This window comes from Prionailurus bengalensis, chromosome X (genome assembly GCF_016509475.1).
Source record: "Prionailurus bengalensis isolate Pbe53 chromosome X, Fcat_Pben_1.1_paternal_pri, whole genome shotgun sequence".
NCBI lineage: Eukaryota > Metazoa > Chordata > Mammalia > Carnivora > Felidae > Prionailurus > Prionailurus bengalensis.
The window spans coordinates 111,109,022-111,129,085 of NC_057361.1; the positions used below are offsets into that span (position 1 = coordinate 111,109,022).

A 20,064-nucleotide genomic window follows, 5' to 3' on the forward strand; every position below is an offset into this window, starting at 1 on the left:
TCCACGGACCCCACTTGGAGTAGCAAGGGGTACTGGGGATATTGCTGCGTGTTGGTTACCTGGTTGTAATTGCCTTTTATGAGTCTTAAACAAACAAACTAATAAAACAAGCTAATTCTAAGCTACATCTGCAGGCTCTTTGAGCTCCAGAGGTCAGCGGTTAGCAGCAACAGACCAGTTGCTTTAATAGTAGATAGGCTTTTTTGAGTGCTTACTAGGTGCCAGGCACCATGCCAAATGCTTTGCGTGGCTGATTTGATGATGATGATGATGATGATGATGATGATTTTATTTCATTGCCACGATCTTACGTAACAAGAGACATGAAGTAAGAAAGCAGGGAACCTACGAGGTCAGAAGAAAACACAAAAGATGGAGAAACCGACTTCTAAAAAGAGGAAGGGGCTTGGCCCAGGACGCATGGGAGCTAGAAAGAAAGTCAGGAACAGAGAAAACGACGTGTCCTGCACTTCATCCAGTTCAGCGAAACAAGGGAAGATGTGAGCCAGGGCGGCTGGCCAGTAGGACCGCTTGCTGGTTATGGTGTAGAAGGTCCGGGCGGGGACAAGAGGGAGACAGAATAGAGTCTGAACCCACTCTGAGCCTTGTTTTTTTTTATTCCCAAGTTGTGTTTTGGAGGAAGGAATCTGGAATTCTAAGTGAGACGGCAGTAAATGCACAGAGTGTTCCAAGCCTAGTTGACTAAATGGATGTTGATGAATCACCAGGACCAGATGGCATCTACCCAGATTTGGGGTAAAATTGTGTAACAGCTGACCAAAGTATATGGCTTGTCGTTCCAAACAGCTATTGTGCCATGAACCTGGCAGATTGCCAGTGAGTCTCCTCTCCATGAGAAACATTTCAAAGGGGACCGAAGGAGCTCCAGGCTGGTAGGATCACTGAACATGTTAGCCAAGTGTAACCTATTGGGGGTAAGGCATCATTTTTCCTGGAAATTAAATTAACCACCATTTGTGTAGTGTTTTACAGTTTACAAAGCACTTAGGGTTAATCATGCCTAACTAATTGACTAGAATTCTTTGAGAGGATAAATGTGCATGTGGACAAAGGAAAACCAGTGGATGTAATCTATTTAGATTTTGAAAAGGCCCTTGACAAGGTCCCCTACCAAACACTGTTGAAAAAACTTAAGTCACCATGGAACTGTGGAGTCGTGCTCTGACAAGGATAGGGAAGTGGCTTATCGGCGGAAAAGCAAGAGCAGGGACAGGCAGGGGCATTTTTGGAGAAGTAGGAAAATTGGCGTGCCCCAAGGATCAATGCCGGGACCAGTCAATATTTTGAAGAATCGTGCAGGCAAGCTTTCGATGACCGAAAGCTTTCCTGGGTAGCAAAATACAAAGCAGATTTCAGTCTTTCTACAATTGTCTAGATGAGCAGAGAAAGAAGAATCGGAGTGGAGCTGTTCCAAGAGTGGCCTCCAGAATCTCATTTCCTCGCTCTGAACCCTGACTCTGCCCTCAGCGACTGCACGACTGTAAGCAAATGACTCTACTCCAGCATCCATTTGCTCATCCGTAAAGCGGGAATAAGGACAACCCCTCGTTCGTTGTGAAAATGACATAAGGCAATGCAGCTAAAATTTCGGCACAGTGCTTAGAGCATGGTTAATGTCCATCGAGTGTTGGCTTCTATGATTTTTACTGATTATAAGATGCCAGCCTCTGGGTGACCGCGTTGTGCCCTAGGAATGGACCGTGGGGGCCACTGCAGACTATTTCTGGAAAGCGTTGGTAGAGTTTGTCTTAGTAATTCAGAGAGGATGGAGACACGTGTAGCCTGGTTGTGAAAGATTTCGTTCAAGGAAACTAACAATTATGGAGCACCGAGAATGTGGTAGGTACCAGGCTAGACGCCGTACGACTTGGCCCTCCTGATTTAATCCTGCAGTAGTCCTGGGAAGTCGGGGCAATGACCCCCGTTTGGTGAACAAGGGAGTGAAGTCTTAGGAGAAAGACAGCCAGAATGCAAATACAAGTTCGCCCTCTCCCTAAAGCTTTTTTTTTTTTTTCTTTTTTACTGCAGCAAACTTGAAATGCATTTTGAGGGATGGCTGTAATTTTTTTTTTTTTTTTGAAAAAGTATTAAGTTTTAATGCCAGGTTAGTCAACATACGGCGGAGGGATGGGTGTAATTTAAGACGGGTCAAAAGAGGAGCATCTCTACCGAAATAAACGTGAGCAATGGTATGAAGACAGAAACAGGAACGGTATTCTTATGCTTCCTTCCAAGGCTACCTCACTGCTGGTTTTCACCAGACTCCGAAGACTGCGTTGCTTTTTATAACTGAGAGGAACCAAGGAAATGTCCAACGGGAAACAGAGCCACGTGATTAGGTCAGCTCATTTCAGAGGATAAAATAACAAACAGGAAGTTACCCTTTGAATCTACCCGGGTCCAGAGATGGGGGGGGGGGGGGGGAAGAAGCCTACCTGAAAACTTTATTTTTCTAGAATATACTATTTCCTTGCAGAGTTGAAGGCATTCTATGTCGCAGGGACTTGTGGAAAGTTTTAGAGAGCAGAGTCAGTTGACTCTGCGAGCATGGCCATTTTTGCTCAGACGCGCTGGCGCTCACACGCACCTGCAAGGAAGCGGAGCTGGTTCCTCACTTTCGTGGTGCCGTCCCCCGAGCCCCCGATGCACTCGTCTTCATCGTCGCCACAGTCGCCACTTTCAAGCCCTTCCTCGTCAAGGGTTTTATCCAGAACTCTACCTTTGGGCACAGACATGGTCCTCAGGAGCTGCAAGAAACGACCAGAAATGTACCGCGCTTGAGATTTCTCAGGTAGGTCTGAAACTGTGTCTTGCTGGCAGGAGGCATTAAAAAAATGGTGAATGAATCACACGGGGGCTTTGAAAAAGCATTTTTCAAATGCAGATAGGTGTAAACTGCTTATAGTCTGGAACGTTCCATAGCGTTTGACAGGATTCTCGACTAGAGCATATACCGCATCAGACTTTTCCATACCATGGTATTTAATTTCCCGAAAGCCTCCGTGGTAGCACTCACCGATGAGAAACTTAGGATGTATAGGCAAAGCATATTTATCGGCTGAGAGGACACCAAGATCAGACAAGATCCCTATAGAAGCCCCCTACGTTCCCATTCGCCAAATTGAAATAACAAATGCTTCCCACTAGAAGGAGAGACTAGCAATGACATTTTACACACATTTTAAATGAATACGTACAATTAATTGCCACATACCGTGTCTTGATCACCAGAAAAGCTTTAAAAACCTCTCCCCCTATGGAAACCAATTTGTCAATAAATTTCATAAAAAAAAAAAAGAATAAAACTCTGAGACTGATGGCCCTTCAAAAAAATAAAAAATAAAAATAAATAAATAAATAAAAACCTCTCCCCCTTCCACGATTTCAGTAAGATGGTTTGAGATTCGTTTTGCTTTATTGTAGGTAACATGCCTACTAAGAGACACGTGTGTTTTGTGTCTGACTTTTCAGTTATGTGGTCAACGTCTAATTTTATGGGACTCCCACCTCCCCCAAATCTCTCCACTGACCCAAAAGCCCAGCTCACCGCATCAATGGTCTGTGGGGGCAGTTCTCAGACCCCATTTCGCTTTTCCGCTTCATCTCTCTCCGAGGCTGTATTCCAGCGTCCTCTATTCCTGCCCCACCATCCACTCTCAGTCTTAAATGTCAGGCCCACTTCCTAGTTTTAAATAATGGCCAACAGGGGCGCCTGGGTGGCGCAGTCGGTTAAGCGTCCGACTTCAGCCAGGTCACGATCTCACGGTCCGTGAGTTCGAGCCCCGCGTCAGGCTCTGGGCTGATGGCTCAGAGGCTGGAGCCTGTTTCCGATTCTGTGTCTCCCTCTCTCTCTGCCCCTCCCCCGTTCATGCTCTGTCTCTCTCTGTCCCAAAAATAAATAAACGTTGAAAAAATAAACAATGGCCAACAGAAGATGCTGGATCTACCGAAAATGAGATCTTTGCAATTGCGCAAGAGGTATCCAGAAAAATAAAACGCATGCACCGACACATCTTGGTTTCTGTGGTTTCTGTTATCTGTGTTCACTGTCACTGCAAAGTATTCTTTTATGTTCTTTACTTGTGATTTAGCTGCTACACCAAGATCTAGTTGAAACAAGCTGTGTACCGTAGAGACATGTGACGGTGGCTTTGTTTCTTTTTCAAGCAAGGAAGGAAAAGTCCAATAAGCTACCTCCAATGGTGTCAGAGAAGCCAAACCACCCACCATCTAGCACCATCTCTAGTCTGCAGCTCTAATGCACCCTTTCTCTGACCCTCCCCACCCTACATGTAAATGTAAATGTAAATGTACCCTAAATGTATAATACAGATGCATAGGCCAGGACAAGCTAGACCAGTGACTCTCCAACTTTTTGGTCTCAGAACCCCTTTTTACTCTTACTTGGAATATCAGAGAACTTCTGTTTATACAAGCTATATCTACTGACACTTACTGTCTTAGAAATTATATCTGAGAAATGTAAAAAATATTTAATAACTTGTCTAAACATAACAGTAATAAACCCGCGATGTGCTCACAGAAATAACGTTTTCTAATGAAAAAGAAATATATTTTTCCCTGACATAAGGGAGTTAGAAGGAAGGGTGGCGTTGTTGTACATTTTTGCAAATGTCTTTTAAAGTCCAGCTTAATATGGAAGCTGGATCATCACATCTGCTCCTCCGTTCAATCTGTTGTTACATGTTGTTTTGGTTGAAATATTTGTAGAAAATCCAGGTCTCACAGAAATGTAGTGGCAAAAGAGAAGTATGTTAGCAGCCTTTTCAGATAACTGTCACTATTTGTCATTGATACTTCACAGACACTCTCAACAAGGGGGGGAAGTTCCTCACAACGTGCAATATGAAACCACATGAATATACTTTTCATGTTCTGTTCCATTAAAATCCATTGGTATGTTCTGAACTCTGAATGGACCTTTTACCCATTTTGTATCGTCATACAGGGGTTCATCCAAAAGCACTGGTTCACTGAGGGGTGCCTGGGTGGCTCAGTGGGTTAAGCGACCGACTTCGGTTCAGGTCATGATCTCACGGTTCGTGAGTTCGAGCCCCGCGTCAGGCTCTGTGCTGATGGCTCAAAGCCTGGAGCCTGCTTTGGATTCTGGGTCTCCCTCTCTCTCTGCCCCTCCCTGCTCACACTGTCTCTCTCTTTCTCTCAAAAAGTAAATAAACACTAAAAAAAATATTGGTTCACTGAGCTATGTAGGTTTTCCAAATGTCAACACCTCTTATTATATGAGACATAAAAAAAGCACATTTATTAATTACATCATCTCCAATCTCATCAGGAAAAGTCGAAGCATTGGGAAGCTCTCAAGCTCACAGTGGCAAATACGGATTTTCTAAAATGTTGAGTTTCTCTTGAAAGTTTCAATTTTCTCACTGGCAACAAATGCTGTCAGCTTTTCCTTTAACTGATGGGTTCTCTTTATTCCTTTCAAAGAAAATGCCTAGCAAATACCCAAGTCTGTATAACCATAGTTTGTCAGGTATTATCTGAAATAAAAATGGTGTTCCATGAAAGATGAGGCCAGTTTAGCTCCTAGCTTAAATGATCTTACAAGTGCTTTTCCTTGAGACACACACCCACACAGTTTGCAGCAGAAATACCTTAAATGTACTTTGCATTTTGTAACAGAATATTTTTACAGGGATACTCAGGGGTTATAGTTTAATAAACTAATCATTTTACTGCTTCAGCCATGGCTTTTTTTTTTTTTAAAGTTATCTCTGTGTCCAGTGTGGGGCTCGAACTCATGACCCCAAGATCAAGTGTTGCATGTTCTACCACCTGAGCCAGCCAGGTGCTCCAGCCATGATATTCTTTTTTAATTAAAATTTTTAACGTGTATTTATTTTTGAGAGAGAGAGAGAGAGAGAGACAGAGTGTGAGCAGGAAGGGAGGGGCAGAGAGAGAGGCAGACACAGAATCCGAAGCAGGCTCCAGGCTCTGAGCTCTCAGCACAGAGCTCGACACGGGGCTTGAACTCACAAACCACGAGATCATGACCTGAGCCGAATTTGGACACTTAACCCACTGAGCCGCGCAGGTGCCCCGGTGTCACTGCTTTGATTCACACTGTGGTGCTGACAGTTGTACTCAACAGTGCTTTTGCACCATTGGCACAAGTATCAGCACAGTGAAAAGGGCAAAATAACATCGTGGTACTGTTTTGCAGGTGATTTTGACCTTGCGGATCCCTAGGCTTCATGGATCACCAGGGTCCAGAAACCATTCTTTGAACACTGCTAATGTCACTTCAGTTTGAACTACTACACCCTGATCTCCTTCTTATACCATGACTTCGTATGAGAAAATTGCTTTTGATATAAGCCTTTTTAGGTTAATTTTCAAAAAAATGACCTTCATGTACGTCACGGATTACCTGAATTAGAATTGCTTCATATAAGGGGAATTTGCGATTGGATCTGGGTTAGTGAACTTGCTATTTCTCAAGCACATCTCATATCTGTGTCTGTCATTAGCCTTGTCAGCAAACATTAATTGAGCACCTAGTACGAGCTGCTTTCATTTCTGTCTATTGAAAGCACTCCATCCTTCTAATAAGCCGAGTTCAAATGCCACTTCCTTAAGTCTTCCTGGCTACCACAGATGGTCATTATGGCTCTTCCTTTCCTTTTTTTAAGGAACTTTTTGACGTTTATTTGTTGAAAGAGAAAGAGAGGGAGGGAGACAGAGAATCCCAAGCTGGCTCTGAACCACCCCCCGATGTGGGGTTCAAACTCATGACCTATGAGATCATGACCTGAGCTGAAGTCAGATGCTCAACCGACTGAGCCAGCCAGGCGCCCCTGTTCTCCCTTTCTTTTTTCCACCGCCGCTTCCTTTGTCTGTACCTCCTAAACAGCATCTTATGTATGCAGCCTGGTCTTATTTATTTGTACGTGTGACTTTGCTGTATCACCAGCCTGGGGGCTGTGCAGGGGCTCAGTCTTATTTATCTTTGAACCTCGTTACATTTAGGGCGATGTCTGGCACCTAATAGGTACTCAATAAATGTGCTATTGAATGGAAGCAAAATAAATTGGCACAGTATCTTTAATTCTTTCGAAGGTTCCACAACCTCATGGAAAAGGAGAAAGCCAAAGCCCAGATCAATTATAGAAGAACTTGTGAATGACTAGCTAAAACTTTGGATGACCCCAGCTACGATCTATAGCTAATCTTTGAGAGGCCGTTTTCCGACCCATGTACAATGCTCCTAATATTCTCTGGTAGTTCAAATTTTTTTTTTTAAATACTCTAATCTTAAGTATATAGCTGATTGCTTTATTATTCTTTTAAAAAAATGTTTTGATGTTTATTTATTTTTGAGAGAGAGAGAGAGGGACAACATGAGTGGGGGAAGGGCAGAGAAAGGGAGACACAGAATCCGAAGGCGGCTCCAGGTTCCAAGCCGTCAGCACGGAGCCCGACGCGGGGCTCAAACTCACGAACTACGAGATCACGACCTGAGCCGAAGTCGGACACTTAACCAAACTGAGCCACCCAGGCGCCCCTCAATTTTTTTAAGTGCAATTAAAAAGACTTTAAAATCTTGCCAGCGAGATTAGTTCTTTAGTCTTACGTGACTCCCATTTTGGAGACAACTCCCACATTGAAGGATTACGGTATGCGTTGAAACCATTGCACAGACATCTGCCGGTGCGCCTAACCCTCACACATTGAGGAAACAAATTCAAATCTGGACAACGATTATTAGTGAAGAGAGTCCTAAAGAAGAGTCTGAAGCTCCAGAGTGTTGAAAGAAGGGTAACGTGTCCGCGATGAAGAATTGCCAGCGACATTGTGGATTCCGTACAGCCGGGAATCTGGCACCGAAATCAAATCAGCTAATTACAATCCACAGTATTGACCTTTTCGTTCCCTCTCTCACTCTTTACAATGTCTTCCAGACTGAACACTCACTTTATAAAAAGAAAGTTATGAGGGCCTCGCACACAATCAGTTAACTTTAGGTGCCTAATGCTTTTGATTAACTGCTTGCCATTGTCAAAGGACACTATCCTGATAGCTTTTTAAAAGCCAAGGCTCAGAATGATGGTTATCAATGTAAACTCTCTTATTAAAACCCAGGTCTGATTACTTCACCCCACCACCCCCATAATCATTCTATAAGCCTGACATTCTTTGTAACGCCTACAGTTTTAAAGAGGTGAATTTGGATTTTAGAATCAGACTGACTTGGATGAGAATCCTGGTTTCCCCCATTGTTAGCTTTTTCCCCCATTTACTACCTGCTGCTTATTCCCCCTAAACCTCGGAGTCCTCATCTGTAAACTGAGGAGAATAATGCCTGCCTCACAGAATTGTTGTAATGAATAAATGTGGTGAAAGCAACGCTTTAAATGTGATAAAACACCTACACAGTGCCTTTAAGGAATCTGCCGAGATTCACTTAACCGTGCTCCTACTACTGAACATTGACATCGCTTCTCATTTTTTTGTTCTTGTAAGTAAAAATGAGGCACCAGGAGCTGTCACATAACTCTTCCCATATTTTGGATTATTTCCTTAGTTTCCCACTAGTAGGATCACTGGGTCAAAGAGAACATACATTGTTTAGGGACGCCTGGCTGGCTCCGCTGGTAGAGCTTCTGACTCTTGATCTCGGAGCTGTGAGTTCAAGCTCCATGGTGGGAGTACAGATTACTTTTAAAAAATAAAACCTTAAAAAAGTATACGTCCACTTTTATACCGCATAGGAGTGAGTCTACCCAATGTCTGTAAGGATCACCTAAGATACCTGTTAAAAGCTCGGGCTCCTGGGCCCCAGCCACAGAGCCTCTGATTTGGTAGGCCCCGACAGAGCACTTTGAACTGGATCTGCCCCCCACCATCTTGCCACGAGCGAATCACTTTAAGAAAGGCTGCTCCAGTGTCACTCTACTTCCCAGAAACCCTCTGAAATCCTGTTCGATGAAGAGTCACCTCAGCCTCGTGCGTGTTTGAATCCTTAATATGTGCTCTTCAAACCATTTTTTTTTCAAAAAGTAAATTCCATCTGATGATTTCCCTTTCACTTAAGTACAGACATCGTGACCTTTTGTCTTTGTAGTTAATGAAAATACCCTTGTGTAAAGGTGAGTGAGCTCATTTGATTAGAAAGTGAAATATTTAAAGTTAGCTTTGGAACAGGTACTCGGGGCTGTGCGATAAAAGGAACCAAAAAGCCTGGAATAATTACTTAAGAAAATTAGAACCACGGCGTAAGAGAAAAGAGGGCTTCCCAGAATATAGCAATTTCACATTCTTAAAACCATAACCAGGATAACAAAAGAATATTGTGGCATGGGACGATGTGAGTTGGCCAAAGCTCTTTTCGGGCTTGCTTGGCAGGAGAACAAAGATCAAAGAACATACTTGTTGTTCTTAGGGGGATCAAATATGTTGAAATTAGACCAGGGAGAGCAGCCACTCTTGATCTGCCTATATGGTATAAATAGCGTGCCTCTTGGAATTATCTTGATTGCAAAGATATGGACCTTATCAGCCACACACTGTGCTAGGGTTTAACATACGCTCTCTCATGGACTCCTCCGATCCCCACCGCCAATTTGTGCAACGAGGAAGATTACCATCCCTATTTCCCACATCAAGGGAGGACGCTGAGGCTCAGAGACAGGACATAACTTGGCCAAGTCCCTGAGTAAGGGACGGAGACCTCATTAAAAATGAAGGCTTCTGGGGGCGCCTGGCTGGCTCGGTCGGTGGAGCGTGCAACTCTCGATCTCGGGGTCACGAGTTCGAGCCCCATGCTTGCATAGAGGTTATTTCAAAAACAAACAAACAAGCAAATAAAAACTTAAAATAAATAAAAATAAAGGCTTCTGCTTCCAAGCCAAGAGCCCTTCAACAAAAACATGCCGTGTTAGGCAAAGACATCAACGAATGGGGCCTTCATCTCACAGTTTTGCCGTCTTATTTACCTGAGATGATTTCCAGTTCAATCTCACCTTCTCAGATGCTAGCTGTGAACTACAGCTTGATGGGAAAGCCTTTTGTTATTGGCTGGGAGACCGGGAAGGGGGAGATAATGCCGTTGGATGCCTCCCACTTGTTTTTCCCAGCCTTGCCATGTTACACGGTCTTAAATAACCAAACGATCTCATCATAAACAGGTTTGTTTTGAAAAGCTTCAGACAGCTGGTTAGAATAGAATGAAAAATTCCATTACTGCTGCTCCGTGGCTAAGAGTTTTCTGGACTTTAAGCTCTTTAGCTTTTTTTAAAAATAAAGGATAAGAAACAAAACAGATAACTGCAAATATGGGGCTTGGTACATAGTTTGAGGATTTAGCTGGCCTTGTCTCTTTGGGCCACTCACATACCTCTCTCTGGGCGGTTTTTCAATATGTGGAATCCAGGTTACATTTTAAAGCTATTAAGCTGGGCTTACAAAACTGATTCTGAACTATTTGGATGCTAAGCTTTATACAACCTGCAAGGAATGCTTTGGGGGCCCGGCTTTCCATGTCCACAGCAATGTAAACACATGCTTTACTGTTTGTATTTGAGTAGCATAAGCTAATGGGAAACAAATGCGGCGATTCCAATGAATCCCAGCTTTTCTGGAATGCCATTATTATTTATACGTTGTGCACATCCACAGGACTCAGGGCACGTGACCTCTGTTCTGCATGCACGCTTTCTTTGAACAAATGCACCAAACCGCAGCCACAACTAATTGGAAACAATTGCAACTCCACACATTTGAGATGCAGCCAGAACCCAAATGTATGGGGCTAGAATTAATGGCTATATATGCGCTTCACACATTGGAGAGGCAATAAAGTATAGCAGTTAAGAGTGTGAGCTTTGGAATCTGACCAGCGTGGATCTGAATCTCCACTCAGCCTACTTCCTGGCCGTGTTACTTTGGGCAACTTACTCAGTTTCTCTGAGCTTCAGTTTCCTTACCTGTAAAATGGAAGATGATGCTATTCATTCACCTTTCACGGTCCCACGTATCCTTCCATCATAGAACTTTCCACAGTCGGTAATTATAAATCCCCCTCGAGTAACAGAAGGGGCGCTGGTCTGTTTCGACTACCAGCACGTATATAGCGCAGCGTTTGGTTCAAAGTGAAAGTTCAGTAAATATTCATTGAGTGGATGAGCGAACAAATAAATAGATAGCTGCGTGTAAGGTGTTTGGCACACTGCCTGGCAAGGTACTAAGTTCTCGAACGTGCTAGCTCTGCTGCCGTAAGGCAAAAGAGGGAGTGCTCCACGGCCAAACACCGAGCCACCAGAGACAAGGCTGAGTGGAAGTCTTTGAGGAGTCTGGGGAAACTCTTTTCCGTGAGCAACACCCGCTAACCGAGCTCCGTGAGGAAACCCATCTGGATGCTCCCGGGGAGAGGAGGGTCTGTGCTCGGAGGACGCACGCAGAGATGTTAGCGGTGAAGAGCACACAGACCTGCTCGAGCTGGGTTTCCAGATGGAATCAGTAAGAAGGCCACCCACACCCAGATACGCTCTTGTCCGGCCCTGGCTCCCACGCCCGCCTCTCGTTCACAGCACACGCTTTCTCCCTCACATCCAGCTCCCCCGATTTTTACTTGACGTTTGTCAACGTGGCACTGACACCTGTGCGCCTAAGTCCTCCCGATGAAATCAATGTCTAGATGGTAAAACACAAACCAGGATGTGAAAGAAGCAAACTGGAGATAAAATGAAAGCGATTTCAGCGGGGCTCCCTCTCCGCGGTAGAAATGGTTCTCTGCACTTTTGGGACGCTGTCCACTGCTTTAAAAGAAAATACAAAAAAATGACGGTACTATTCCCAATGGCTGAGAACCGTATGGAGTTTTGTTCTCTTCCAAGAGGGGGTAGCGCACGGTGGTTAAAAGCTCACACTCTAGAGTCAGCAAACCCGCATTCAAATCTAGACTCTATCATTTCCCAGCTTTGTGACTATAAACAAGTTGCTCTTGAACCCCTCTAAAACCCCTGATGTTTCTTATCTATAAAACGGGTATAACAATACATGTACAGATCACTACATTGCTGTGGGGATTAAACGAGGTAATCCATGTAAAGCATGAGCTTAGTATCTGGCGCACAGTAAGTGTTCACACGATGATATATATTAAAACCGATACATTCCTATATATCTGAGTCTCTGAAGGAGAGGAATTCTGAAATGTTGGTATCCGTTGACCTTCAGTTGCAGTCTGGGCAGGGCTCGTTCTGTGGAACACTGCAGGCCCTCAGAAAAATCGTGATGCGTCACTGCTGTCAGCCATTTTATCATTTTTATAATTAAAGGTACTTCCATATCTGCTTTCTCAGTTGATCCGTCCAGGACCCCCATGAGGCAGCAGGGCAAGTATTATTAGCCTCCTTTTACAAATAAGGCTGGTAGAATTTGGAGTGGAGTCAGAGATGCGAGCTTCTGCACTCCATCATTAACTGGGAAAGGGCACGGTCCTGGGACTCAAACGGTGCCTGAGATGTAGTAGGTGCTTCGGAAATGCTTGGTAACTGAACGAATGAACGGGCCAATGGGTTGACAAAGTAAACAAGCAATTTATTCGCCACCTTGAGATCTCTCCCACTCCCCATCTCTGCAACCCTGCTCTGACAGGCCACTGCTATTGCTCTGGTATGGAAATAGCCGATTCCTGCCAGGGAGCCCTCAGATCACTGACGCTACACAGATAGACACATAGACTAAGTGACCGACTGCCAGCATTCACTTTATTAGGGCAATCCTGAGAGGCAGGTACCATATTCTGCTCCGGTTGAAGGAGCCTCTTACTCTGATAAAGTGAGGTGAAGTCAGGGGCACCTGGCTGGCTCAGTCGTGGAGCGTGTGACTCTTGATCTCAGGGTCATGAGTCTGAGTCTTCGCATGGAGCCTACTTAAAATAAAATTTAAAAAAAGCATCTAGGCAAATGAACCAACTCACCCAAAGGGATGTGGCCAACCAAAACAGTAAGTGGCTGGATGGGATTCTCAAGGCCACCCAGTGAGCTTCTTATAATTTCCGGTGAATATTCTGTTTGCTAGATTAGTCAGCTTGTGTGTGCTAACTCTGGGCTCGGTAATGCCTTCCTCTTTTTTTTTTTTTTTTTTGAAAGTATATTTATTTATTTTGAGAGAGAGAGAGAGAGAGGGCGGGGGAGAGGCAGAGAGAGGGAGAGAGAGAATCCCAAGCAGGCTCTGCACTGTCAGCACAGAGCCTGATGCAGGGCTCAAACCCACAAACCACGAGATCATGACCCGAGCAGAAATCGAGAGTCAGACGCTTAACCGACTGAGCCACCCAGGTGCTCCTGTAATGCCGGCCTTTCAGGTCTCTAGCCTGGTAGACTAAATCTCAGTTTAAGGGGCCAAAAGTCCCACGAAGTCCCGTCCCAGTTGTAAGGCTGGAGGCAAGGCTGGCCTGGACTCGAGAAGCCGGCCAGATCAGGCTGATTCGGCCGGGGTGGCCACAAAATGCAGGTGCAGCAGGGTGCCCTTGCAGGCCACCAAATCCAATCTCTCTCTGGAAGCCTCGGACTCTGGCTACCACCATTGCTGAACATTACTGAATTGTTGTCCCTACGTCAGTTTTAAATCATCGTGAAAAGCCACAAGGACAAAATAAGACTTCTCCCGTAAGGAAAACTTACTTGGAAGACATCTGTGAAACCCCACAGCGCCGCTCGGTTTCCAAAGCAATTGCCTCAGTTAGATGAGGGCCATTGACAGAGGGCAAGGATCCCAGGGTAAGAGAGTACCAAAATATTACATACTTCCTCAGGGAACTGAGGTTACACAGGCATAATCTGAGCTTTTACTATTGTCCTAGTATAAATCTGATCCATTCCAAATAGACATCTTGTGGTTATACTTTTGGGAAATGAAAACTCTTGCCTCTAAAAATAACCTCCGTGTATGAACCACAGTTAGCCATGTCATCAAGCATGGGGCTTGAAGGATCAACCTCAATGGCTGGAGAACCATGGTTCACTATTGTTCTGGAAGGCCGCTGGCCCACCAAGGATCACTGAGATGCCTCTAGTTTTCCTGTCAAAGCTTCCTTCCTTTAAAGACTAGGTCTAGATCAGGATTTAAAAATAGGTTTTCGGTGGAAACAGTTTTCCTTCTCCGGTATACTATGTGAAAAACAGGAGTTTTAAAATAGGTTTCAGATAATTAAGGCCAAATTGTATTATTCTGAAGTATAATAAGTGACCCGGTACATCTGGTATAAATAAATTAGCTGGGACTTGATGAACAACTAGATTCTGAATTTCTCGTTAGTATTTCCTCGGAGGTCAGAGAGCTTCAAACCTTTCCTTTTCCAAGTTTTAGGCTATGGAATCTTAAGAGGGAAATGGGCTCCCACAGGAAGCATGAGTAAAACTATTATAATATTCATATTTAATCACATACTTTTAGAGATTGACACCGAAGCAGCAAAAGAATGGTGCCCGTGTGTACTTTTTAGCCCTCCTCCCTGAGTGAAGATTCACTGAAGAAACGATTGGGGCGATCGTTTCAAATGTGAAAAGTTGGGATATGTTCTAAAACGGTGCTTTTATTTGGTAAATACAGCATCGAAGATGCAAGAACAGTTGGCTCTCTCTGGATCCACCCCGTATAGGTTTTGTAACACTTTGGTCACAGAAGACCAGTAGGGTTTTGGAATGTTGTGAGGGCTACTGACAACCCTAGACATACACTTCAGCTACCCAATTATTAAATACTTCCTTATCGTGGTGTAGTTTTCCTTTCTGTACCCCCAGTGGTTTGCATGGAGTGGTCAAACACCGCATGAAGGAATGTGCAATGGCAACAGCAGAGGAATTCGAGCTCTGCCTTTTGGTAATTGTTCAGCATACGGTTTGAAAGGAGATCACTGAACGTTGTAGTTCAACTCAAGCTTGGCCATTAACACTCTGAACATATGCACTACTTTGTCAGAATCCCGTATTTGGTTACGTGGTCTCTTAACAAAAACCAGCCATTTACATTTACTTGCTATTGATATTAGTGATCCTAACATCAGTGGTTGGAGATCATTCTTCTAACGTGAGCTTAGGCAATTCTACATTCAGAAATTCTAGCTGCAGGGACACCTGGGTGGCTCAGTCAATTAAGCATCTGACTTCGGCTTACGTCATGATCTCACGGTTCATGAGTTTGAGCCCAGCATTGGGCTCTCTGCTGGCAGGGCAGAGCCAGCTTTGGATCCTCTGTCGCCCCCTCTCTGCCCCTCCCCCATTAGTGTGGAGCACACACAAAATGAACAAATATCAAAAATAGAACAACATTCTCTCAAAAATGAATAAACATTATAATAAAAGAGAAAGAAATTCTAGCTGCACAAGGTTCTGCTGGGTTGATTGTATATGCTTACGAAAATCATTTCTACTAAGCATTTGGCTAATCTATTCTTCAAACTCACCCTCTTTCCCCTAAGTAAAACACTCACTAATTTAGTGTACCTATATACTCACCATTTGGTAACATATCTTAATTTCACTTCTCTGAATAAAGCACAGAGTTGAAGTCTAGTAAAGATACGATCATTTCCATTCCCATCTGGGTCTCTCTCATCATTGCTTCTTATTCTTGGACTCTAAACCCCAAGAAGCATTTCTCTTACTGGCTCTGCCTAGGAATCCATTCCTCAGACAGGCCCCTTGTTGTTCCTAAGAAGCTTATTAGAATTTAACCACAGGGTCTGGAAAAGCATCATGGAACCCAGTCCAGCTAATTTGTTCCCAGTGTTGGGCAGGGCTTGATCCCATGCTATTTTGGTGAGGTATACGTCAGCAAAGATTACGGTGAATTATTTTCTCTGTTGGGTCTCTTTGGTGGATGGGGTATATACATTTTGCTTGCTCCTGGGATGAAGTACTTGGCTGGATGTCTTACCTGGACTCCTTCCCTGTCCCACAAAACAACAGGGTGATGATAGTACTGATAGAGTTGCAGAAATAGGAGAATATAAGTGGGGGAGGGAAAAAGGACAGCTTATCACAGACTGTAGCCAACACATATTTATGGTTCTACCTTTGTTTTTCACTGAGCTCAGCAGGTACAAATGTCTTGACCAGTTTTAACGTGGGCTTCTCCACCATCCTCTGGGGTTCCTTTTAGTCACAGTCTGTTAACATTTTGTTAAATCAACAATTGTTTCTCTCCTCCACAATGTTTAACCTCTTTTGATATACCAGGTAATATGCATACATTCTGAACAACGTATTGCTTCAACAGACTTCCAGACACAGCCACGGTAATTTTCATCTTTGAAGAAATCGACTTGGGTCCTAGCTAGATATAATAGGGGAGGAGGTGGTTGGGAAGCAGAGAACTTACCTCCCACGGAATGGTGTCCAGTATGAGAAATGGAGGTATTAGATGTACTGAGGGCCCAGAAGTACTCAGCATTATATTCAATACATTACTAAGGGATTTAGGTCATAGACTTGGAATGGTAAGTGAGTTAGAAAAGGCCCGAGAGATCCCATGATCTAAGGACCCCATTTTACAAATGGGCACAGCAAGCCCACAAAGGCAATAGTTGGTACAACTTTTCAACCATATCAGTGCTGCATATAATGCTAACTTTCTGCCTAACCTTTGGGGATCATCATAGGAGAATCAGTTTAGGACAAATAAGATAAGAGAGAGGCAAAGGGACTTGAGCGTTGCAAAATGCTTTTAGGTCCAGGAGGAGGGCAATGAGGTTCTTTTTCCTGGGTCCCTAGCCAAACCTGGGCAAATCACAGGGTACCAAGAGGATGACATGGCCCCTGGGAGCATATGGCAGTCAACACCTAGGTTGGCTATATAGAACACGTGGTATATAGAACACGGAGCTTGCCCCCAAGAAATATATAGTCCATAATGAGTTCCTCTCTAGAAGGTGTGGGGAAGTAGTCGAATAATACCTTCCAAAGTCCTCATCTGATCCCCTCTTAAGTGGATAAATCAACCCATCAAAATATTGGTACTTCCTTTTCTCCCATTCATCTCTTCCTGTATATTCCAGTTGAAAACATCTCAGAGAAACTTAGTCATACTGAAATCCCTGCATTTGCATTCAGTTAAACATAATTCCATTTTGTTTCCTATTATACACATTTAAGCACTTGACTGATTTTGTTAAACTGAATATTGGATCCGTAAGTCATAGTGCCTTTCAACTAAAGCAAAACTTCAAATATGTTGCTGTCCCAAAGATTAACTTTGGTGGGCTAGTTGTAATTTATACGTCTTTAAATAGCAACTATGGTTAAGGGCTACCCTGACATTTCAGACGGTGGACATCTTGTGTTTTCATGTTTCCAGAAAGAGTCAGGAACATCTACAGTGTCATTATGAGTAAAGTTGTATGTGATGATTCCACAAGCTTGAACTAAATTCCAGCATCACCATCTGTGAGTTGACAGTGCAGAGACCTTCTGCTATAAATGCACCATCTACAATACCAGGGACCAAGTGCCCAACAAATTCACACACTTAGGTACTCACGCTCATGCAGATACCGTAACGAATGGAAAGCAAATACATGACGGTCTCAATAAGTAATATAAGACCTGAGGGCCACAGGGGCTTGCAGGGGGCTGCTATTACTGCTAACCAGTCCTTCTCCTTTTCAAAACACATCTCTACTCTACCCTTCCCCAGTTTGACTTCTGTTTCTTATTCTAGGTATGCCAGCCAGAAATAAGATCTATTTTCCATCAATTGGGAAAACAGTTCCTTCACTTTTGTTATTAAGGCAGTATCTCCTTTGTCCAGGTCAAACCTGTACACTCAGAAACGTTACCTTGCTTCTAGAAAAGCATACTCATTCACTGTATTGCTTTGTGAAATTTCGGTTTCTCTCTGTATGTTAAATAATGATCTGAGCCTATTATTGCTCACACCTCTGTGCTGAACGTCAAAGACAATGAGAGAACCACGAAAGCAGTGAGAAATGTAACTCATCATGTAGAAGTAATACTCAAGAAGATTAACAGCCAATTTCTCATCAGAAACCAAGAAGCCCAGAAGCCAGTGGGATAACACACTCAAAACACTCAAAGAAAAAAACCGTCCACGAAGAATTCTATATCTGGCAAAAGTGTCCTTCCAAAAATGAAGGTGAAATTAAGACATTCTCAGGTAAACAAAAGCCGAGGGAGCATGTCACTATTAGACATGCCCTTCAAGAAATGCTAAAAGGAGTCCTTTAGGCTGAAATGAAAGGACATTAGACAATAACCCAAAGCCGTAAGAAAAAATGAAGAACATCAGGAAAGGTAACTCTATAGGTAATATTATTGTATCTTGTTCAGCAAATATTTGCTTCTTTGGGTTTTAAAGGACAAATGCATAAGCAAAAATTATAAATATGTGTGGATGAGCGTATAACTGTAGAGATGTAAACTGTAGGACGATAACAGCACAAAGGAGGGGGGAGAAAACAAAGTTATGTAGTAGTGATGTTTTATACACTAATGAAATTACATTGGTATTAATCCAAACTAGATTGCTATAAATTACGATGTTAATTACAACCCACAAGGCAACCACTAAGAAAATAACTGTAAAAACAAAATAAATGAAAAGGGACTTAAATGACAAACTAGAAAAGACCTATTTGACACAAAAGAAGTCAGTAATGGAGGAATACAGGGAAAAAAGAGACAGACATAAAAAATAAATAGCAAAATAACAGATGTAAATCCTATCATATCAGTAATAACATTAAGTGTAAATAGATTAAATTCTCCAATCTAAGGTCAGATATCTATATGCTGCATATAAGAGTTACACTTCATATTCAAAGACAAAAAGGCTGAAAGTAAAAAGATGGAAAAAATATACCATGCAAACAGTAACTGAAAAAGAGCTAGAGTGGCTATACTAATATCAGACAAAATATATTTTAAGACAAAAATTGTCACTATAGACAAAGAAGGCCATTTTCTAATTATTAAGTGTCAATACAGCAATAATTTATAATTATAAATGTATATATACCTAACACTAGAGCTTGGAAAGATGTGAAGCAAATCTGACAGAATTGAAAGGAAAAATAGAAAATTTACAAATAATAACTGGAGACTTCAAAACCCCAATTGCACTAATGGATAGAACAATTAGAAGATCAACTGGAAATAAAAGGCTGGGGTTGGGGAAACTGGATATCCAAATGCAAAAGAATTATATTGGATCCCTACCTCATACCATATACACAAATCAGCTCAAAGTGGACCAAAGGCCAAAATGTAAGAGCAAAAAATTATGAAATTTTTAGGAGAAAACACAAGGGTAAATTTTGTGAACCTGAGTGAGGCAAAAGCAGTGACAAAAGAAAAAAACAGACAAATTGAACTTCATCAAAATGAAAAACTGTTGTGTATCAAAAAAGTACAAAGAAAACCCAAAAATTGGGCGAAAATTTTTGCAAACCACAGATCTGATAAGGGTCTAGTATCCAGAATATCTAAAGAACTCTCCTAAGTCCAAATGAAAAGACAACCCAATTTATAAAACACACAAAGGATCTGCATAAACACTTATCCAAAGAAGACATAGAAATGGCCAATGAAAAGATGCTCAACCCTATGAATAATCAGTGAAGTGCAAATCAAAACTACAATGAGATATTTGAAACTCACTAAAATGGCTACAAAAATAATAAATAAAAAAATAACAAGCGTTAGGATACGGGAAAAGTGGAAGTCTCATACATTGCTGGGGGAAATATAAAAATGGTGCGGCCATTGTGGAAACAGTTTGGTGGCTCTTCAATAAATTAAATTATTATACATAACTTAATAAAGTTATGTTTATAATATACATATAAAATTATATTATATATAAATATATATGCATATAAAATTTTATAATATACATATAAAATTATATTTTCTCTCTTCATGTATACAAATTATATATAAATTTATAAAATTTATAAAATATATATAAAATTACCATACAACCCAGCAATTCCACTCCTAAGTATAGACCGAAAAGAATTGAAACCAAGGACTCAAA

The 20,064-nt window shown here is 42.4% G+C and overlaps 1 protein-coding gene across 2 annotated transcripts in view; it reads right to left on the bottom strand.

Annotated features, from left to right (window-relative positions):
* The window catches only part of GPC3 (glypican 3), a 420,580-nt gene that overhangs the window by 45,825 nt on the left and 354,691 nt on the right, over window positions 1-20,064 (bottom strand). The window contains exon 7 of one of the 2 annotated variants that reach the window (XM_043570776.1): window positions 2,609-2,768. The exons of the other annotated variant lie outside the window; for it this stretch is intronic. Coding sequence (XP_043426711.1) covers window positions 2,609-2,768 — 160 coding nt within the window. The remainder of the gene's footprint in view (window positions 1-2,608; window positions 2,769-20,064) is intronic. 2 annotated transcript variants of the gene reach the window in all.